This window comes from Topomyia yanbarensis, chromosome 2 (genome assembly GCF_030247195.1).
Source record: "Topomyia yanbarensis strain Yona2022 chromosome 2, ASM3024719v1, whole genome shotgun sequence".
NCBI classification, from domain to species: domain Eukaryota; kingdom Metazoa; phylum Arthropoda; class Insecta; order Diptera; family Culicidae; genus Topomyia; species Topomyia yanbarensis.
The window spans coordinates 402,321,697-402,342,924 of record NC_080671.1 but is presented as its reverse complement, the minus strand read 5'-3'; the positions used below and the strand labels follow the sequence as shown (position 1 = coordinate 402,342,924).

Genomic DNA, 21,228 nt, shown 5'->3' with positions numbered 1-21,228 from the left:
CGACGAAGACTACCCCGGCAGCGGAAGATCTTCCGAAACCGATGGTACCCGATGCGGAGATCGGTTCTGCGATTCTGCGTGCAGGGTGACTTCCAGTTCACAGGCGCCCCGACGACCATTTGCCGGTGCTACTTCTCGATCTACTCGAACTAGTCCCCGGCGGAGGGCCTAGTCTACTCCGACGGAGAAATTTCACGACGTTGAAATTTCTCTCGAAACCTTGATCTCGCTGCTGGTCGGTTAGGTGTCGAGGTCAGTCCTGTGATTCCGGGAGGAGGATGACTTCGACCTACCATCGACGATGCGTGCACTCAGTCCAGTCCCCGGTGATGGATCTAGCCTACTCCGGTCGCACCTGGTGCCCCGACGATTCGCTACGGACTACTCGGAATAGTCCCCGACGGTGACGGTCTTTTCTACTCCGACGAAGATTTCCCCGGCAGCGGAGAACCTTCCAAAACCGATGCTACCCAGGCAGATACCGAGTTCGGTCTTGCGATTCTGGATGCAGGGTAACTTGCAGTTCACAGGCACCCCTACGACCATTTGCCAGTGCTACTTCCCGATATACTCGAGCTAGTCTTCGGTAGTGAATCTAGTCTACTCCGACGAAGAAATTTTCCAACGTTGAAATATCTCTCGAAACCGTTATCTCAATGCTGGTCGGTTAAGTGCTGAGGTCAGTCTTGCGATTCCGGGAGGAGGATGACTTTCGGTTCTCAGGTGCCCCGACAACCTACCATCGACGATGCGTGCGCTCAGTCTACTTTATCTTTCTTCCACAGACTGAATTGTCAAGTGACATGGTCGGTCCGGCGATTCCAGTTGGAGTGTAACTTCCGGTTCATAGGTTCCTCGACGACGCGAGGCAGTGTACTGCTACGGTGTTGGTCCTTTCACCAGCTTCGTTGCAACGCTGACATGATCTGAACGACTGTTCTGTTCACCGCGTCCCATTTTTCTTTGTGCGCGCACATTCTTTGGACAATATTAGTCATGTTTTCGTCCTCACCGACAATGGTTCTCATTTCGTTTTGCTCGTACTCGAATCGCGGGCATTCGAGGACCACGTGCTCAGGCGTTTCCTCTGCATCTCCGCACGCGATGCAGAACAGCGAACTCACGTGGCCGAACCTGTTCAGATACTTTTTGAAACAGCCATGACCAGACAAGAACTGCGTCGTATGGAAGTTCACCGTGCGCTCTGTTCATCCACACCGACAGGTGTGGAATTAGTCGATGGGTCCATCTACCATTTACAGCGTTATCCCACTGATGCTGCCACTTGATTACGGTGTCAGCTCGGGCTCGTTGACGGACTCCTCTCGCACCTCGATTCCTATAACACTCGCCATCATCTTCGAGTAGAAGGTTTATGGGAATCGTTCCAGCTATCATGTAGGCTGCCTCTGACGAGATAGTTCGATATGCACTAGACACCCGCATGGCCAACAGCCTGAACATGCTGTTCAGTCGAGGTATGTTGCTTTTCGTCTGCAGTGCCGCCACCCAAGCAGATCCTACGTATCTGAGCACCGATGTGGAGACACACGCCAGTAGTCGCTTTTTACTGGTGCTGATCGCACAATTGTTGGGCATGATCTGAGATAGTGCCGTGATCACTTTTACGGTCCACCCACATGCGTGGTCGATGTGGCTATTGAAGCTTAGCCGGCCGTCTATCATTACTCGCAGTTGTCTAACTTCCCGCTTTGAGTTGACGTTACACTCTCCGACCGAAATTTTGGCCTGCTGCACTGCTTTTCGGTTTCTTATCAAAACCATCTCGGTTTTGAGGTGAGCTAACGTCAGCTTCTTCTTGCGTATCCAGTCTTCCACAACATCTATCGCCTCCGTTGCGAGTATTTCTACTTCCTCTAGTGAATCGCCGATCACTAGGAGCACCACGTCGTCCGCAAAACCGACAATCTTCACGCCCCTTGGGAGGCTCAGCTTCAGCACTCCGTCGTACATAGTATTCCAGAGAGTTGGGCCGAGTATTACGGTTACACTTCTTTTTCCGGTATCAGTTTCGTAGATCAGTTGCAGGTTGTGGAAGTAGCTCCTCAGAATCCTACAGAGGTAGTCGGGAACTCCCAGTCTATGCAGCGAATCGGAGATTGCGACCCAACTAGCGCTGTTGAAGGCGTTTTTGTACGTCCAGTGTAATCACTCCGCAGTAGCGGTTACCTCTTCTCTTTTGCTTCTGTGCAACCTTCATAGTTTCCACGACCATTCGTATGGCATGTCCATTCTCTCCCTCTGTGTATGTTGTAAACCTGTTAAGGTTTACTCTTTCAATCACCTTGCCGACTGTATCCAACAGGCATATCGGCCTGCATGCTGAAGGATCTCCAGGGAGCTTTCCTGGCTTCGGCAACATCACTAACTTTTGTCGCTTCCAGATGTCGGGCAAGTCACCATAGTTGACGCACTTTTGCAACGCGATCCTAAGCATATCCAGGTTCGATAGGATTGCTGTTTTGTTGGAGATACCGTCTGGGGCCGGGGTTTTCTTGATTCTCAAGGGTTTTGCCACTAGCATCAGCTCCTCGTTGGTTATCCGAGCTTCTTCTTCGTAGTCTGCGTTTCGTATGGCGTCTCCTATGGCGTGGACGGCCAGGCCGTCGGTTCATGCCATGGAAATAGCGCTTCTACGATGACTCTCATCCTCTCCGGGCACTTATCCGGTGGTACTGCTGGTCCTCTTATCCTTGCTAAGGCAACTGTATAGGCGTAGCTCCACGGATTTGAATTGGCGTTACGGTAAAGCTCTTCTAGGTAGGCTTTCTTACTGAGCTCGATTTCCTTGTTAAATGCGGCTGCTGAGAGACGCTCAATACATACCGACCAGCCAACTTTGATCTTCCCAATTTTAAGTGCCTTGATTGTTGCTTCGACTGGAAGCCTAACTGGAGATGCTTGCGAGCCGAAAGGTTCCTTCCTCATTCCGATCATCATCTGCACTTCTCCAAGCTTGCACTGTTTCTCCAAAGCTTCTCCTAATTCTTCCAGGTTCTTACAATGGATGGTTGCCTCCGGATACAAGGCTCTCACGTTCACTGATTCGCCCATAGATTTCTCGGTGAACTCTTCATAAGTGGAGCTGTTTGACTTTGGATCTTTTTTCAGTTCTCCGGTGCGGGTGCGCCTGATTTTCATGACGTTTGAGCCCAACTCCTTGATTACCAGGTTTGTCCTCATTGCGTGCAGTACCTCCTCGTATGAGTGCTCCACCTTCGGCGTAGAAAGGGACGTCCCCGGGGGTTTGTCTTTCGCCTCGTAGGTTTCCCTCACTTTTGGTGGTGCCACTGTTTGCCTTATTGGACTTCTTGGCCATCAACAGCTCCTTTCCGGTTAGCTTCGCTATCTGCTCCAAGGTTCTCCATTCCTTGACGGCTAATCCGAGGTTTCCTTGTATCTTCAGGACAAGCGTCTTGATGTCATTGTGCACATTACTCATTTGGTCAACAAAGTTGTGCAGTTCGTCCACCAGTTTTTCAGCTACTGCTATACTCGGCAAGCTTGGTATGTTCAACCAGGCGCTCCTAGTGTTGAAGTTGCGGCTGTTGTTTCTCCTGGTCGTGCTGTGAGGGATTCGCCGCGTCTACTTCATATGTTTAAGTTTATTGCTCCATTTTGTTGGGTCCCAACTCCGGGCTGCTATCGAGAGGCGACTATGTACTCCTTGTACATAGTCGCCTCTCGTGATCCCATAATTATCTATACATACTAATATGTTAGCAGCAGGGAGGTCATACAAGGGATGACATTATCCTTTATGGGGGTAGTGTTCAGAGCCTGATCGGCGTAAAATCGGGAATGCTACAACCGAACCTAGTGCCAACTACTAAATAGTGACGAGTTTTAAACGTACCCGGAGACCTACCAGGGTTTTGTTGGGACGGAGGCAGGCGTACTTTTAGCTCACTCGCCATTTCAAGTCGGTGTCATCATTCCTTAATCAGGGAGTAGAACAGCACGCCTGTGAGTCCAAAGTCGCCGTCCAAATCGTGATCCGTATCCTGTCCGTTGACGTTCGCAATGGGCAGTATGCCATAAGCATGAAATTTACTGGTGTCAATCCTGATGTGCCGGTTGGCACTCCGGTTGGGCTTGAGTGCTTTTATTGCTACGATCTTAGATTATCAGAATCTTTGGATCTTAGCAGAAGCGGCACAGATTCGCTTCGTCGGAGCTGCTTTCGGATTTATGGCTTTTTTAGAGGTTTAGCAGAGCCCAATGCAAACCCTACCACATCCTAGCAAAACCCCCCAACTCTCAGTATGGTCGGGGAGGGGGCTTCGTTAAGCCCCTAGGCTCCTGTCCTTCCTGTCCCTGCTGCCCCTCATGTGTGTATGTATGTATGTATGTATGTATGTGTCAAACAATCTCAGCGATGGGTCGATTTGCACAAACTTAGTCTCAAATGAAAGGTACAACCTTTCCATCGGTCGCTATTTTTTTGAGAGGACTTCCGGTTCCGGAGTTACGGGCAAATTCCCATATGAACTGGTATAACCATGATGTTCAAATGATGCAATACATAAATGTGTGCAACATTACTTGGATTTGCATATCCAGATCATTAATGACCCATCGAAGTCGCTTTGATCACATTGACAATCTATAACGGTTCTTGATACCCCCGGGGAACTTACCAAGTCCCTAAGTTAATGTCATTCCTATTTCTTACAGAATTTTTTACCGATTTTTACAAACTTGGTCTCAAATTAACAGTGCTGCGTACCCAAATATTATTAAATTTTATTTCGATCTGACTTCCGGTTGCGGAGTTACTGTTTTGGAGTGTGGTCACAGAGAAAGCTCCTTCTCAAACCGATGAATGGAAAAAGGGTTTTTTTTTGCTAAAATAGAGGAGCCAAACATCTTGCATTTGCAATTCTAGATTACTGACGGTCCGTCAAAATCTTGTACTAATAGAGATATTGTAATGCACAAGTAGGGGGTTGGTTGTACACTAAGTACAGTAATGACCCATTTTTATCAACCAACCGAAAAATTTTGGTTGATAAAACGGGGAAGTTGATAATATCGGGACATTTTTTTAGCTTCCTTTTTTCATTCTGCGTAATTAGAAGCAATCTGAGAGTTATCTCAAGTTGTAAGTTTGCCGAAAAATTAAGCCTAATGCCCTATCAGTTCAAAAAATCGTATTTAACCGAACCGTCCGACAGTTGTCTAATCCAACATCCAAGCATAGGATAGATCTGAAATTTAGCAGATAGACTCATTATAAATGACAATCTAATCAACGAAATTCAACACTTAATCTCCTTAAAAGCGCGATGCAGAAAATATTCTTTGATTAATCGGTAAAGAACGTTGGTAGTTCATTGTCATTGTACACCCATGTTCTAAAAACCAACAACTAAAAAAACGCGATCGAAGATGAAAATTAAATTAGAGATCTGGAGAGAAACAATGGATCTTGATTTGATCAGTTTACAGTCAAAAATTACGTTCATATTCAACGTTTCTAGTGTAATTAGTCCAGTTTTTCATCAGAAAAATTTAAATTACGACGAAAAATGCTCAGTGGGAAAATTTGATAGAAATCGAAGAATTCTGAGCATATTGGTCCAGCCACCATTCACACAAATGATGTTGTCTATTCATTTTGTTTACGAAAGTGTGCGCTGAGTTTTACTAAAATTGGAAATGGATCATCACGTTTTCAGTTTTTGGAAGCGACGATAGTGATGAATAGTTTTACAATAGTTTGTAGTTAGTAATATCGTATCCATCTATTAGTTGATGAAACTTGCTCTTTCCACAAACTTAATTTTTACTTTTTTGGTTATTTTATTAGTGGGACAGTAATGCGTAGAATTTCAACAATCGGACAAACAGGTTTGACATTTTTTAGGGTTTTTCGTCATCATACAATATTTCGTATCGGATATCAAAGAGTTTGGCACACGTATTTTTTAAGGAGGTGGGCGGTTTTAGCCTGGGCCTGTGGCTTTCGACTGCCATGACCCATTCTCGTTCGGACTTATTGGTGTGTTCCTACCTACAAGTGAATAGATCAATCCGCTCGGATGACATAGGAGATAACAAACCAAAACAGAAACGAGACAAGAGCTGCTTCAATTCGTTTGTTTGTTTAGTTATGACTCAAGCGCGTTTTATAGGCGAAGATAAACTAGAGAACAGACATCGCAGTCTGGTGTTCACAGACAGTCCGACAAAATAGTCTTTGATTTTAATTTTGTTTGCCGTTTGGCATGAATTACAACATAATGAAAACATAATTCAGGTACACCTCGATAGTACGTATATTCTCCACTTTTCTAATTTTGTATGTTTTTCTCGAAATACTTTGTTGAAGTTAATTATGATTTTCACGAAATTCACTTGGTTTTTTTTAAAGTTTGATAAAATTGACAGACGCCCCCTGATGTTTAAAAGATTTAAATCCTTCCAACATAGTTGAACTTTCGCGATTTTACTTCATATCGTAGGATTTTCTTAAAGTTCAGTTGACTGAATTACCGGCAGTCGTTTACAAAATGTGCTGCAACTGTAATAATATTTCTAAATGTCCAATTCTTTTTTTTCGAGAGTTGTCCTACTGGAGCTGTAGAGCTAGGTTCTCGGAAGGGCTCCCCGTCAGAATCACATACTATTATTTGCAGACGAAACAAGCAATGGCGCCCACTAAAACACTGCTTTAGGCCAATTGTAGCGGGCCGTGATTCTAAATGTGATATTCATTGTACGGTTCAAGTATGTGCGGGCGTAGGGACTCGCGATCGCGTGTATCATCGCGAAGGGCTCGAGCATTTGTACGTTAACGTGTTCGACGCATGTGCGTTTGTATGTCGCGTGTGTCAACGTGTATGGAACTTCGCGTGTATAATTTCTGTTTTATACACGGTCCGCGTGTATTCTTGGATAATCGCACGCGGACCGTGAATCTAATACTTTATTTTTGGTGTACGGCTCAGATGCTAAAAAAAAGTGAGATCTTCCATATCACTAGAGTTCCCGGTGATGTCACCATGGAACGTGTTGTCTAGTGGATATGAGCTTTATTTTTTGATTGGTCCTACTGAATGTATGGACCTAAGTTATTAGGACAGAGAGTAATGGCTTCCGGACGTGATCGATTCATGAGCGCGCGAAAACGGACGTTTGTAAGTTCGCGTTTGAGACAGAGTTTGAAACTTCGTAAGTACTAAAACGTTCTCCTTATTACCGGGGTGTTATTAAGTTTGCGTGATCGCGAACGTAGGTGTGCGTTGTTAATCGCGAAGGGCTTAAGCGTTCGTATGTTAACGCGTTTGTCACGTGTGCTCGCGTTCATGTGACTTCGCGTGTACAAGACTGGAGTTTGTAACCTGTGGCATTTCCTATATTCGCGTGCGTTCTTGGATGGTCACGCGGACCTTCATTCTGATAGTTTTTGGTGTACAATTCACATTCTGACAGGGAGTAAGTTACCCCATATCACTAGAGTCCTCGCTATGTAGCGTGGTGTCCATAGAAACATCCGGAAGTGACCGATTCATGATCGTGCGACATCGGGAGGTTTTAGGTTCACGCTTGAGACCGCGTTTGAAAATTTATAGAAGCTGGGACATTCACTTTATCACCGGGATGTTATCATGTTTACGAGATAGCGCGTGTAGGTGCCGTGGATGGTCGCGAAGGGCTCAAGCATTTGTATATTAATGTGTTTGTCACGTGTATGTGACGTCCGTGTATAATTTCGATTTTATAATGTTGTAGCGTGTATTTTTGTGTGATCGCGCGCGAACCGTGAAACTGGTGCTTAATTTTTAGTGTATGGTACAGATGATAGAAGAGAATTCGTTTCCCATGTCACTAGAGTTCCAGGTCATGTCACCACGATGCTACGTTGTTTAGTGAATATTAGTGAATATGAGCGTCACTTTTTTGATTTGTTCAACTGAAGACATTAGTCCAGACTGCTAGGACCGAGGTAAGACTTCCGGACGTGACCGTTTCATGATCGCGCGAGTTGTGGGTTAATGTTTGAGACCGCGTTTGGAAGTTTAAAGATGCTACGTTTACTTAACTACCGGAGTTTTTCCATGTAGGCGAAATCAAGGGCGCAAGTGGATTATTGCAATTGCATAGTCGCGTTTTTGACCAGGTTTGTGTTATCGCGAAGGCCATGAACGTTTGTACCTATATGAGTATAGATAGCGTATAGTAGAGATATACCACTAAAAGGAATCATAACATGCCGAATAAAGAAAAAAAAGATGCAAAGAGTTTGATTAGAAGTGTATAAATTGACCGATACTATTTTGGTATACATTAGTAATGGAAAAGCAAACTAATAGATGTGCAAAAGTACAGACTAATGAAGTAGAATAGAAAAACACATGTAACATGCAATCAAACTCGTCTAAATGCAGCAAATGTTGTATATTTACTATTAACGACAATTGCATGCTGTTAGACTTTCATCATGCTGTGCTGGCCGAGAATGGATGACTCACGTGCGTCGGTAAATTCATTATACCCTAATTTAGCCAATTCGACGTTCCCGAATGAATAGAACCAAATGCATAAATTGAACACCAGAAATATTATCCACTATTCTATCATATACACCAGTTCTGCATCCATTCCCTGACCCAACTGTCACAAATACTCAGACGAACACATACATAGATAGACATACGACTAGCATATAACAATTGTAAACTAGAACGAAAAATTTTGTATTTATTAAATTAGTTTAATTATTAAATTAATTTAATTAGTATATGCACAATGACGAATTCGGCCGATAAATAGACACACAATGACTCCTACTGTGAGCCCCGTCCACGAATACCGCCATCAAATTGTGGAACAATATTTCCAAACACTGCACACAGCAAAAGTCAATGCACGACGACCCGCCAGTCGGCCACATTACTGCGCACAGACCAGTGGTTGAGCGTTTGTATGCGCAGGGGCAGAGTATACTATAAGCTAGCGATCTCCCAAAATATAAAAGACTTTCCTGAAATTTGTAGGGCGCCCTGAAGCTTGGAGAATTTTTTTATACTTGTTACATTTCCACGATGAATTTATGACTTAAAGTTTGAAATACTTTGTTGGACTTTGTAGAACTACTCTGAGTAATACACTCTCTTCCATAAAATCTGTCCTATTTTGTTGAAGTTTACAAACTCAGACGAAAAAATTGTTTGATGGTAGGTGCACGGTCGATCGAGGCAAAATGTACGTACTATCGAGGTATACCTGTATTACTAAATATACAGTACTTACTACGGCATCTCTTCAAATCGTTATGTTTTCCACGAATAATATGTGAAAATGTGTTAGTTTATCATGTAAACACAGTATTGATTCAGTAATTCAAGCAAAATGTGATTCTAGTTCTAGTTCATCAGTTTTATTAAATAGAAATTGGGTAAACCACCCTACATTTTCACTGCTATCTAACAATGCAAGAGCAAGGCCCATTACCTTGATTGAATACAACTGAAAAATTGTAGGCCTGAATTGCTGACATAAAAGAATGAATTAACGGGAGGTTGACAAAAAGTTCATAAAATCGGGGGTGCTTAAAAACGGGGGTGCATAAATTCGGGAGTTTATAAAAACGGGTCGAACTGTAATCATTTGGGAGCTTTTCGGTCACAGTTCGAGAGCGAAAACAGCAGATGCGTTTACGCTCCCAAAGGTTCACTTTGGGTGTAGTAGTCAAGTTTCAGGAAAGTGGCGGTTAAACTATATAGTGAAAAATTGAAATATTGGGTAGTGCCCCCTGCCCCACAATGAAAATGGCTGCACATGCCTATCGTTAAATCTTATTTCAAAGCACTGATTACGACGTTTGTACTCATTCCATTCACTAAAGTAGCCCGATTGCGCATAATTGCAACGTACCGCAATACGCATACTATCGCCCGTACCGCAAGCATTCGAGCTGACCATAAATCAACCAGAACCAATTGTCATCGTGTCACCCCAGCTGACAACCTCCAATTACAGGTACTTAGCAGAACAATTTACACCGACTTGCTGCACTATGAACCGGAAAACGGAAACTGTAGAAAGGAAAATAAAAAAAACACCAAAAAAGCTACAATAATACAACAATACTCACGTGTACAGCGGTATCGTCTGTCCACCCTTGTACCAAATGACCAGGATCGCCCGGTCGCCGGCGATCGGAGACGTGATGTTGCACTCCAGCTTCCCCGTCATGCCCTGCACCGCCTCGGCCATGTGCAGCGGAGCTGTTGCAGTGGAGAAGAAGAAGAAAAGACAGAGAAAATACGGAATTAAATTTAATTTATCGCTTCGATTTCTTCGTTCGACGAATACGGAAACGGGTACCGGGATGCGCCGTAGGAAGCGGGGACTCTCATTGGACAATAAATTTTATTTAATTTTCCCGATGCCCTTTCTCTCGGCTACACGTAAACTGGTCGATTTTTTCTTTCTTTCTGTGAAAACTCGTGCCCAAGGAGAGACAGCAAAATATAGTCAGCAGGTTCATTTGCAGAATACAGTCGAAGGATAACACTATGTTTAGGGTAAATTGGGATTTGGATAGGAAAAAATGCAACCCAATCTACCGACTGCCACCGAACACCGCGTGGGGGATGTTCTGCGGGCTGTCCATAAATCAAGTAACGCTGCCTGCAGCGAGAAAACAGTCCCTGTTAGCCATCGACATTCTATTTTTCCTATGTTTTACTGGTGGCCTCTGACCAAATCGATTCCCAGTTAACGTTTCTGCACAGACACTAAATCCCGCCGGAACCAGGTGTGAACAGATAAGAGAGACATTTTCACCTGCTTACCGGAGGCTGTGTGGGGGAATCGTAAGGAGGTTCTGCCTGGAAGGAAGAATGGAGGCGTCAGACAAAGCGCCAAGTGAATTGAATCATTTCGCTGGGATGGAGTTTCTGGTCCACCTCCTACCCGCACCGAATGAGTTTTCCATTTCGATGGAAAGGATTTGAAACATTTTCCTACGAGTGGAGTAGAGTGGGGATGGTAGTTGTGCTGCTGTTTCGAAAGTTTCTTTTGTTCATTTTGATTCCGATTCAGGGGTGCTTCGGGCGGAACGAACGCGGCAAAGAGTGATGAAAAGCTTCTTTTATTTCAGCCAGCTCCGGTGGCTGGGGGGAGGCTGGGGAAGTGTTAATGAGAGAAACTTCCAGCAGCGAGCTGATGAAATGCGATTTTTATTCGCCTGCATTCCGTAATCCGCTTCGGCACGTTTGATTTGTAATTTACATATTCGTTAGCCGAGCAACTATTCCGGTGCCAGGTGGGGGAAGGGAAGCACACAACCACCATTTATCAGAAGCTTCATTTTCCACCTGGTTTGGTGTGGTTCGACTTCAATTTGGCAGCTTTTCTCAGGAGCGCGTCGGTAGCTGAACTTTTTTTTTCGCTACTCATCCACTAACGAACATGAAAATTGAGTTCGCTGGAAATAATAGATGGTTGGAAAATTTGCAGTTTGCTTGATGCAAATTAAGCGCAAGCTTGTTATGATAATTAAGGGGGAATGGGAATCGAATTGATGACTTTTCACGGTTGTATTCAAAGAACCTGTCTTATTTCACCTATTGATGTAATTATGACAATCTTATACGGGATTAGGTTGGTTCCAATACCAAATACTCTTTCCCAGCCTCTCCAGAACGAATAATAGCAAAAAATATTCCTTTTTACACCGAATAAGAAGAATAATACAATGCAGAAAAAATCTGTGATTTATATTGCATCATGTAACATAAGTATCTAAAATTAAATGCTTTGACGTTGAAAATGTCTTACTACACTTTCTAGGGCTAGGTATTATTCTAAAATCTAAAATATGTCAAGTGTAACGAAACTATGTAAGGTTTACACGCTTATAGCTACGCTATTTATACTAGATGGATTTTAATCATTTATACACCAACCGATTCAGAAACGCCTTACTTAAATATTGGTAATAATGTTATATCCCTGCAATAAAAGCAGTCTTTCGCAAATTGGTAAAATTTAAAAGTTTACGAAAAATGGGAAAATTGCCAATCGTGAGGCAGATTTCTCAGGCAGAGTCGTCAATAGGAAGCACCTGCGTGGATCAATCGAACACGAATAGTTATAAATAAATATGCCGCGTGCCCATTTGAATCAGTAAGTGCTCTTTTGCAAAACAAGTAGCATCGTGGCTATAGCGTCTCGTACGACAGATTTGAGCACCCAGCACACTACGCTTCTATGAATGACGTCATCCTCGACCATTTAAGGAATATCATTCCTCGAGCGAATTAATTCTCCCGTCAAACGTCGGGCAGTAAAGAACAGCAGTAGCAGCCAGGCAGCATGTTAAGTAGGGTTCGTCGCGGTGCGGATGTGGGCGGTAATTGGATAGTCCGCACCGCAACGGCAAAAAAGTAATAAAATCGCACCGCTTATCGCACCGCACCGCATTTACCAATAATGGAAATAGATTAATAACATGCAAATAGTCAATAACCTACCCATATACAAAATAAAAAAAAAATATCCAATGCTGAGATACAACAGAAAGTGATCAAAATTGAGAGAATGGAAAAGTTAAATAAAAACGTGAAGTTCGTAAGAAATTAAAACTAAAGAAAATTAAAACAGATTAAATAAACGGAACAATCAAATTAGATGATGGAAATGAAAAGGGAAATTAGACTAAAATTGAAGAAATAGAAAAAATAGTTAAAATATTCAAAACCGGGTAATGAACAATAAAATAGTATGAGTATGGAAGGCAGGAAAAATGACAAAAGGAAAAAAATGAATATAACAAAAAAATAAAGCACCAGAAAAGTAAACAAATATAGAAATGAACGTAATGGATTCACTGAGACGTAGAAATAACAATGAGATAAAATACTCAAAATATAAAAATCTGTTACAAAATAAAAAAATGGAGAGAATGAAAACAGAAAAACCAGAAAAATTATGAAGATATTTCAAAATAGAAGAAATGATGAAGAACGACCATGGAATAAATAATTTTTTTAGGTTCGAAAAAAAAACGACAATTTTTTTTCTAATGGACTAATTTAGAACTGAATAAGTGCAATGGAATAATAGAAGTAGAAAGAAATGGAAACAATTGGACGGAATGGATTTAAGGAAAAAAAGAAATCAGGAACAAGGAAAGAGCCCAAAAATGGAAAAAAGTGAAATTGTAGAAAACATGAAAAATCAAAATGGTTTATATAGGTGAAAATGGAAATGCTAGCCGAAATTGGAAAAATAGGAATATTACAATAAAGCTACAAAAAAGTAAACAATAGTCGAAATGGAAAAAATAGGAATATTACAATACAGAAAAGTTAGAGAAAACTAAAAAATAGATGAACTAAATAACAAACAACTTCGAATAAAAAGTGAAACTTTAAATTAAATGAAATGGAAAACAGAAAACATACACAAAATACAAAAGTACCTAAATAAAATAATGGGAAAAATGTTCAAATGATAAAATGAACGAAATGGAAAACATAAATTTCGAAATTGTTTATAAGGATAAAAAACGAAAAAGCTCAAGGTTGAAAAATTGAAGAATATTGAAAAAAGAAATCCATACAAATGATAAGCATAAATTTCAAAACTGATATAGGAGAGGCTGAGAGCAAGAGTGGGTTAAAATATTCTGTTAGATCAGAAATGGTATATTCATCACAACCTCAGGCAAAAGTGGGTTAAATATTAATTCGCGCAAAAGTGGTTCGACAAAATTTTCAGGACAAGACTGGTATAGAATATTAACTCACTTTTGCGCTAAGAAAAGAATCAGATATTTCTTATTCGGACTAGTGGATAATGAAATTTTGGTCAATGTATCGATGCCTTAGAAATCATGAGATATAGTATCCGTATAGATTAGCAGACATCGGAAAAGGACAATATCGGTTACCACAAAATAGGGAGAACCACCATCAATATGGGTGTCATTTGAAAGGGGGTGGTCAGTGGACACCAAAAATTGACGATTGCCACCATTTTGAAATCCAAGATGGCGACTTCCGGTTACCACAAAATAGGGAGAACCACCATCAATATGGGTGTCATTTGAAAGGGGGTGGTCAGTGGACACCAAAAATTGACGATTACCGCCATTTTGAAATCCAAGATGGCGACTTCCGGTTATCAAAAAATTGTCTTGATTGCTTTGTTTTTTATGTATTTAGTGACAAAGGAGGCAGTGTAAAGACGAAGGGAACGTGTCATTTGAGCCAGACGCTACTGATATGAAAAGAACAATTGGTAGTATGTGTAGGAAAAAATAAATTCGGCTTTGACACCGGTTTGTTTTTTTTAGAATTGTAAAGAGCAATTGCAGCGGGCCGAGCTTCTGATTGTGATATTGAGTGTACGGCTCAAATATGTGGGCGTAGGGACTTTACGATCGCGTGGGAATAAGTGTTTATTTGTTCGTTGAGACCATGTTGATCAGATTATAAGTGCAATAGCGTTCACTAAATCATCGAGCCATTTTTCTGTTTTTAAAATCATGGGCGTAGTTGATCGTTGATGATCGTGATCAGAGGTTAAAATATTCGCTCATTCTCACGACAAGCAGTTTATCGCACAGCTTTTTCATCCTTAGTAGGCACGGATCCAACTGTTCACCTTTCAAGAAATTGCGAGAATTTGCTGACAATGCAGTATGGAAGCGTGATAATTTCGCAACTTCGAACCTCGTGATAAATTAAGTTCAAGAAAAACCATTAATATATTACATTATAGAATTTATTTCCCCACATCATTGCAGTATTTTCATTCTAAGGATCGACTAATTTTTGTGAATTTTTGCGAAACCATTAGTTATTCGGCAGTTTTGCATTAGGCGCGAAAATATCATCTCATATTATACCGCCAAAAGATGAGATCCAATGATGTCTTGTCGAGACAAGTTGAAGCGCAAACAATGTTACATCGTATGTTTGCTTTTTATTGCCGGTCGAAGTAGGTGAAATATCGCCTTATTCTGTCCACGAATGCGAAAATTGTAAACTCTGATCGTGATTACATGTCCACCTATGTGTATAATGTTGGTTTTTGTATCTCGCGGGTAACTTGTATACATTCGATTTTTTAACTGCGAGCCCATTTCCATTTTCGCCTGCGTTCTTGAATTATCGCGTGGCCCGTGAATGATACTTAATTTTCAGTATTCGGTTCAGATGCCAGAAGCGAGTGAGTTCCCTGGTATCACTAGTTTTCGGTCGTGGCGCCATACAACGTGTTGTCTGATGGCTATGAGCGTTTTTTTTATTAGTCCAACTGAACGCATTGACCTATGTTGCTAGGGCCGAGATTTGAGATTTCCGGATGATCGCGCGAACACGAGCGTTTGTAGGTTCACATTCGGCACCCCTTGTTTGTAAATTAAAAAGTGCTGAACGGTTCACTTTATCACCGGAGGGTAATCCTGTTTGGAAGATCGCAGACGTAGATATGTGGGGTTTATCGCGAAGGGCCTCCATAGAGCTTTTGGTATTTTGTTATCTTCGGCAGTTCTGGCATGGGACACTCCAAGTTAAAAAGAGAACCTAGGCTCATCGCCAAGTCCAGGGTACCACCAACGAGAACTTGGCCCTAAACCCACCTTGTACACGAAACGTTATCTATTCATATCATATCATGCCGTCCTATGCAGAGTTACAAATTTTCAAATTCATTGAATGAAAATTGATCATATTCAGCCGCATTCATTTTCAATATTCAGTGGCGAAACTGAAAACGTCAAACTGCTCATTTATTCAATGCAGAATTTCATTCATCTCCGATTATTATACGAGGCGAGCGTGCAACAACAAATAAAAGGCATCAAAGTAGGCCTTGGCACAATATAAGCGATGATAATTAATATTTTTTGTTTTAGCAATATTTGAAAATATTTACTTGGAGAATAGTTGAAATAAATATTATTGTACATTACTCAACTAAATGAATAGCATGGATTTTTGAATGAATATTCTTTCTATTCATCGCGAGTCACATCAGGTTCATTTTCAGTACTCATAAAAGAGCTTCGATTATTTTGAACTCATTTCCTACTGATGATGGTTCTCACTACTTTCCGATAACCGGAGGCCGCCATCTTGGATTTCAAAATGGCGGTAATCGTCAATTTTCGGTATCTGTTGGCTACCCTCTTTCAAATGACACCTATATTGATACTGGCTCTCGCTATTTTGTGGTTACCGTAAGTCGCCATCTTGGATTTTAAAATGGCGGTAATCGTCAATTTACGGGGCCTGCTGACCACCTCCTTTCAAATGACACCCATATTGATGGTGGTTCTCGCTATTTTGTGGTAACCGAACTTCGCCATCTTGGATTTCAAAATGGCGCTAATCGTCAATTTTCGGTGGTCACTGACCACCCTCTTTCAAATGACACCCATTTTGATGGTGATTCTTACTATTTTGTGGTAGCCGAAAGTCGCCATCTTGGATTTCAAAATGGCGCTAATCGTTATTTTCGGTGTCTGCTAACCACCACCTTTAAAATGACACCCATATTGATACTGGTTCTTACTATTTTATGGTAGCCGGAAGTCGCCATCTTGGATTTAAAAATGGCGGTAATCGTCAATTTTCGGTGTCTGCTGACCACCTCCTTTCAAATGACACCCATATTGATGGTGGTTCTTAATATTTTGTGGCAACCGGAAGTCGCCATCTTGGATTTCAAAATGGCGGTAATCGTCGATTTTCGGTTTCTGCTGACCACCCCCTTTCAAATGACACCCATATTGGTGGTGGTTCTTACTATTTTGTGGTTACCAGAAGTCGCCATCTTTGATTTCAAAATGGCGGAAATCGTCAATTTCCGATACCTACTGACCACCAACATTCAAATAACTTCCACATTGATGATGGTTTCTTTGATTTGTGATAAATAATTTCTGAAACCATTCTTAGGACAAAAATGAAATATTTTTCCTCTCAGGGCAAAAGTGGTATATCTTTTTAACCCATTTTTGCGCTAAGGTTTTTTTATTCCATTTCTGCTCTGACTGCTACTTAAACCGGTTTTGCTCTTAATAAAACGTATACCACTTTTGCTCGCAGTGGATTTTTAACCCACTTTTGCTCTCAGCCTCTCAATATAGAGAACAGAAAAAAATCACAACAAAATAAAAAAAAAACGAAAAAGGTGATATTTTTTTAGAAAATGAGTGACCCAACAATGAAAAATATGGAAAAAGTGCAGATATAGGTTTATTGAAAAATGAAAAAATACAAAAATAATCGTCAGAATTCAATTAAATTTAAAAAAAATTAATGAAATCAATTGAACAAACGGATGGAAAAAAAAAAGAAATGAAATGATAGATAAAACTTGAAAAAATGAAATGAATCCAAAAAATGGGACAAATATATAAAAAATGACAAATGCATGAATTGTAATATTATAGAAAGAAAAATTTGAAGCACAATATATAAAAAAAATTAATACAAGAATATATGGAAAAAATAGAAAGACTACAAATCCTAGATGAAATGGAAAAAGAAACAATAAAAATGCAAAAATCAAATATGAAACAATAAAACAAGAGAAAAATGGAAATGAATAGAATCTATATTATATGAATAATACCAAATTTCTTCGACAAAAAGCCAAACAAATGGAAAAAAAATAATTTAAATTAAGAAAGTTAGTTGAAAATGAATAAAAAAAACTTTCGGATTCTCTCATTTAAATCATATTTTTTAGGTGAACACGAGAAATTGCTACAGTGAAGATCCGATTTTATCAGCTCCCGATTTTATCTGCCCCCCATTTTATCAGCTTTTTGACCCGATTTTATCAGCTTCATACGAAAATTGATAGTTGGTAGTTTTGATGGGCTCTAGCAGACAAACATGTATAATTCGAGTTTTCTAATCTTAGAGATCCGAAATATGCAAAAAATATTTTTTTATCTTTTTTTAAATTTTTTGCTGTTTGACTCCCTTAAGGGAATTTTAAGCTAAATAATCAGAAACGGTTATGAGGCTATATTTAGGGACTACAGAAGAATATTTTAAGAGCTTCGGTTTTTATTAAAAAGAATGAAAAACATATGTCCCGATTTTACCAACGTCCCCGTTTTATCAGCCCAAAATTCACCAAGAGGCTAATAAAAACGGGTCTCCACTGTATGAATCGTTTTTTCGTGTATTTTCATGCTCTTTCTAAATTAGTAGTGGAATCTGACACAAACTTAGTGACAGGGCTAAGCTAGCACCGTATTGAGGATAGATCCAAAAAAAAAACGAAAAGATTATTTGTGTTTCTGAGCAAATCTCTAGCCTGCATGATGTCCCGAAAGAAAAGAAAAATCTGAACAAACTGATGAGAATTAATTAAATAGAAACTTGGTTTAGCTTAGCAAGCCAATGCAATATGTATATTCCCTGTCCCTGTCACTAAGTTAGTATCAGATTCTGATGGAATGAAGTCGAAACGCAAATTTCATAACTAATTCAGTTATGTGTTGTACTCTTCACGCGCAAAGATGGTTTGTTCCTTCATAGAGAAAAAATAGTTTTTACCTTTACCTTTAATTGTTCTCTACTAAGGGGAAATACAGCATTATGTTCTTTCTTGCTTTGTGAAGTTATTCAGAATTCGTTTTTCGAGTTCTATTTGACCAATTGAACACTCTAGAAGTAGGATCTTGAGTATTTCCTCTTCTTTCTAATAGATACTTTCGTGATTTATCGGTTATAACGGATAAAATAAATAGAGAAGATGAGAAATCGCAATTAGACTAATGATTAAATTTTTAACGTAAAATTAAGGCAAAAAAAATAAAACTGTTTTTTGAAACCCAAAGTTTCGAATTATTAGTAAAATGCGAATCAAAATCAATTTTTCGAGGGCCCGCAACTCAAAAACACCTTAGAATTATTTTTTTTTTCAAATCGTCGGTCAAAATCTGTGAGACAATCAGAGTAAAATATAAAATAGAAAATAAATTTCAGTCTTTTAATACACAATTTACAAAAAAAAGATCTTATCTATTATTGAACACTGCCCGTTAAAATCGTTTTTGAGTTTTGAAAATTTTCTTTTGTTTAGTCTTTCATGCAGTATAAACTTCGATATAATTTACGATTGGCTTTATGTAATGGTTTTATACCTGGCTAAATATTTTTCAAGCAAAATCCAATAAGACGAAGGTACTTTTTTCGACGTGTTTAAAATCTGGAGGTACGATAGGTCACTATATTCGAGATTAAATTAAACAATGTGCACTTCTAGAAAATCACCCGTTCAACTTTTATTTGAAGGAAATTAATACTGCAGATTATTTAAAAATTAAATTGACGTCATTCAGGTAAGGAAATGAGATATTGCAAATGATGTGTCCTCGTCGTCGCCAGAGTGTGTAATTGAAGTTGTTAATTCCGGCTCACTTGGTTATTTAGCTGTGAGACGATCAGTAGTGACCTATAGTGCCCCCAAGCGTATGTTTCATGTTGATGTCCGTATGTGTTTCAAAAACAAAATTATCAAAAAATTAACACAATACTCGTATTCAGCATTAATTTTTACGTAAGACTTGACATTTTTTTGCATTGATTAAATGTACTGTACTGAGGACGACAGACAATGCGTATTCGCAGAACAATAGCAAATACAGCTGATCCATGGTAACAGCCGATATGACTGTCGTCAACGATAATCTCTACCGTGTATCTAATTCACACACGATGAGCAAACTCTGCATTAATGAAACTTTATCTTTGATACATTATTTGCAGAGCCCTATATTACATTATTGGCCCTATACCTATTGTACTTATTTGATCGCATTCTACTCTACGAAAGATATGAAATCGAATTTGTTGGACTTATAAATTCAACCAGTCACAACATTTTAGTCGCAACAGTGTTTTAATACGGAACGAATTCCTCGCATGAAAATAAAATTAAATTTCAATGAAAATGATATTGCGTTAAAATGACGTAAAAACAAAAACTGTCGTCTCGGCTATATCGTTCTCAGTAAATTGATTTTTTTTTTGGGTAGTACGCTTGAATGTAATAGTTGGCATTTATACTAAGAGTACAGAGGGCACAGACCTAATACAGAAATTCAATTTGGGTGCTGTTAAAAAACTTTGCATTTAAATTGAAAGTAGAGTTGCCAATATCGAGTCTTACATCTGAGTTTTGTTAAACGTCACAATCACTTGGGATGAAACGTACACTTTTGGAGAGTTTTAGAACTCAGTCATCCACAGTCATTCTACTAATTTTTAAATAAATTTAAAAATTCGTTTAGTCGACTCGGTTCAATGCTTTAGCCAATCGTAGCAGTGGTTCTGTTATCTATTTCTATCTATTTCCAACAATAAAATAATGAAACGAGTTTTAATCGCTGTCCAGCAGATCTCGCTCAAGCTCTTAGGCATTAGGCACGTGAATACCTGTTAACGAGGCGGGAAACATTTTATCCTCACAAACTGCGTAAAGGGGGTCATTCATATCTATCTCGCTATTGAACCCGTTCGTGTCATCATAGTGGTTGCTGCCTTTATGTTCGCGAACAGATGATTTCTCCCTTGCTTGTTGCCTTTACGAGTGTGATTTTTCTCAATGATTTACTGGCTGTAGGGTTTGAGATACTTTACGCAGCTTTTGCCGTTGTCAATATTACCTGAACAGGTGACAAAAGTTTAATATTTTTGGTGTTCAGCGGTTTCTGATCAGGGTAAACTGTGCCGTTTTTTACAAAACTAGAACGTAATAGTTTTGTCCAAATACATTTGTATTTGTATTTGGTTTGTCCTTGATATATGCAAAGAGTACTATGTGTGATTGTACTATCGCATTATGTTTTGTACTGCACTGTACTGTACTTTTGTAAGCGGTATCCGGTCTTGTAACCGAACATTGATTTTCTCACCGTCCATATATTTTAAACTCTTAACTAAAGCATTGTCACATGCAACTAAGTGTTTTATATTATTCAAAATGAATGGTTTATTCTGGGCCAATTTGTTGAACGCGATGAGCGCTGAATGCCTGAGATGGTAGAATTCGATAAAGGCAACTATCGTAAGTCTAACCTCAAATTTCACCTTCAGAAAATTTTCCTCATCACGAATACTCGGTCTTATCCGAGTCATCAATAATCACAGTGTTTGGCAGGAGTACCATTTCTTGCCTCTGCGACTTACTCATCTCGACAGATTACTAGGGCAAGAA

At 39.9% G+C, this 21,228-nt stretch overlaps 1 protein-coding gene across 1 annotated transcript in view; it reads right to left on the bottom strand.

Annotated features, from left to right (window-relative positions):
- Positions 1-21,228, bottom strand: part of LOC131680858 (nephrin-like) — a 386,752-nt gene that overhangs the window by 336,553 nt on the left and 28,971 nt on the right. Inside the window, exon 3 of the mRNA XM_058961572.1 lies at positions 10,124-10,256. Coding sequence (XP_058817555.1) covers positions 10,124-10,256 — 133 coding nt within the window. The remainder of the gene's footprint in view (positions 1-10,123; positions 10,257-21,228) is intronic.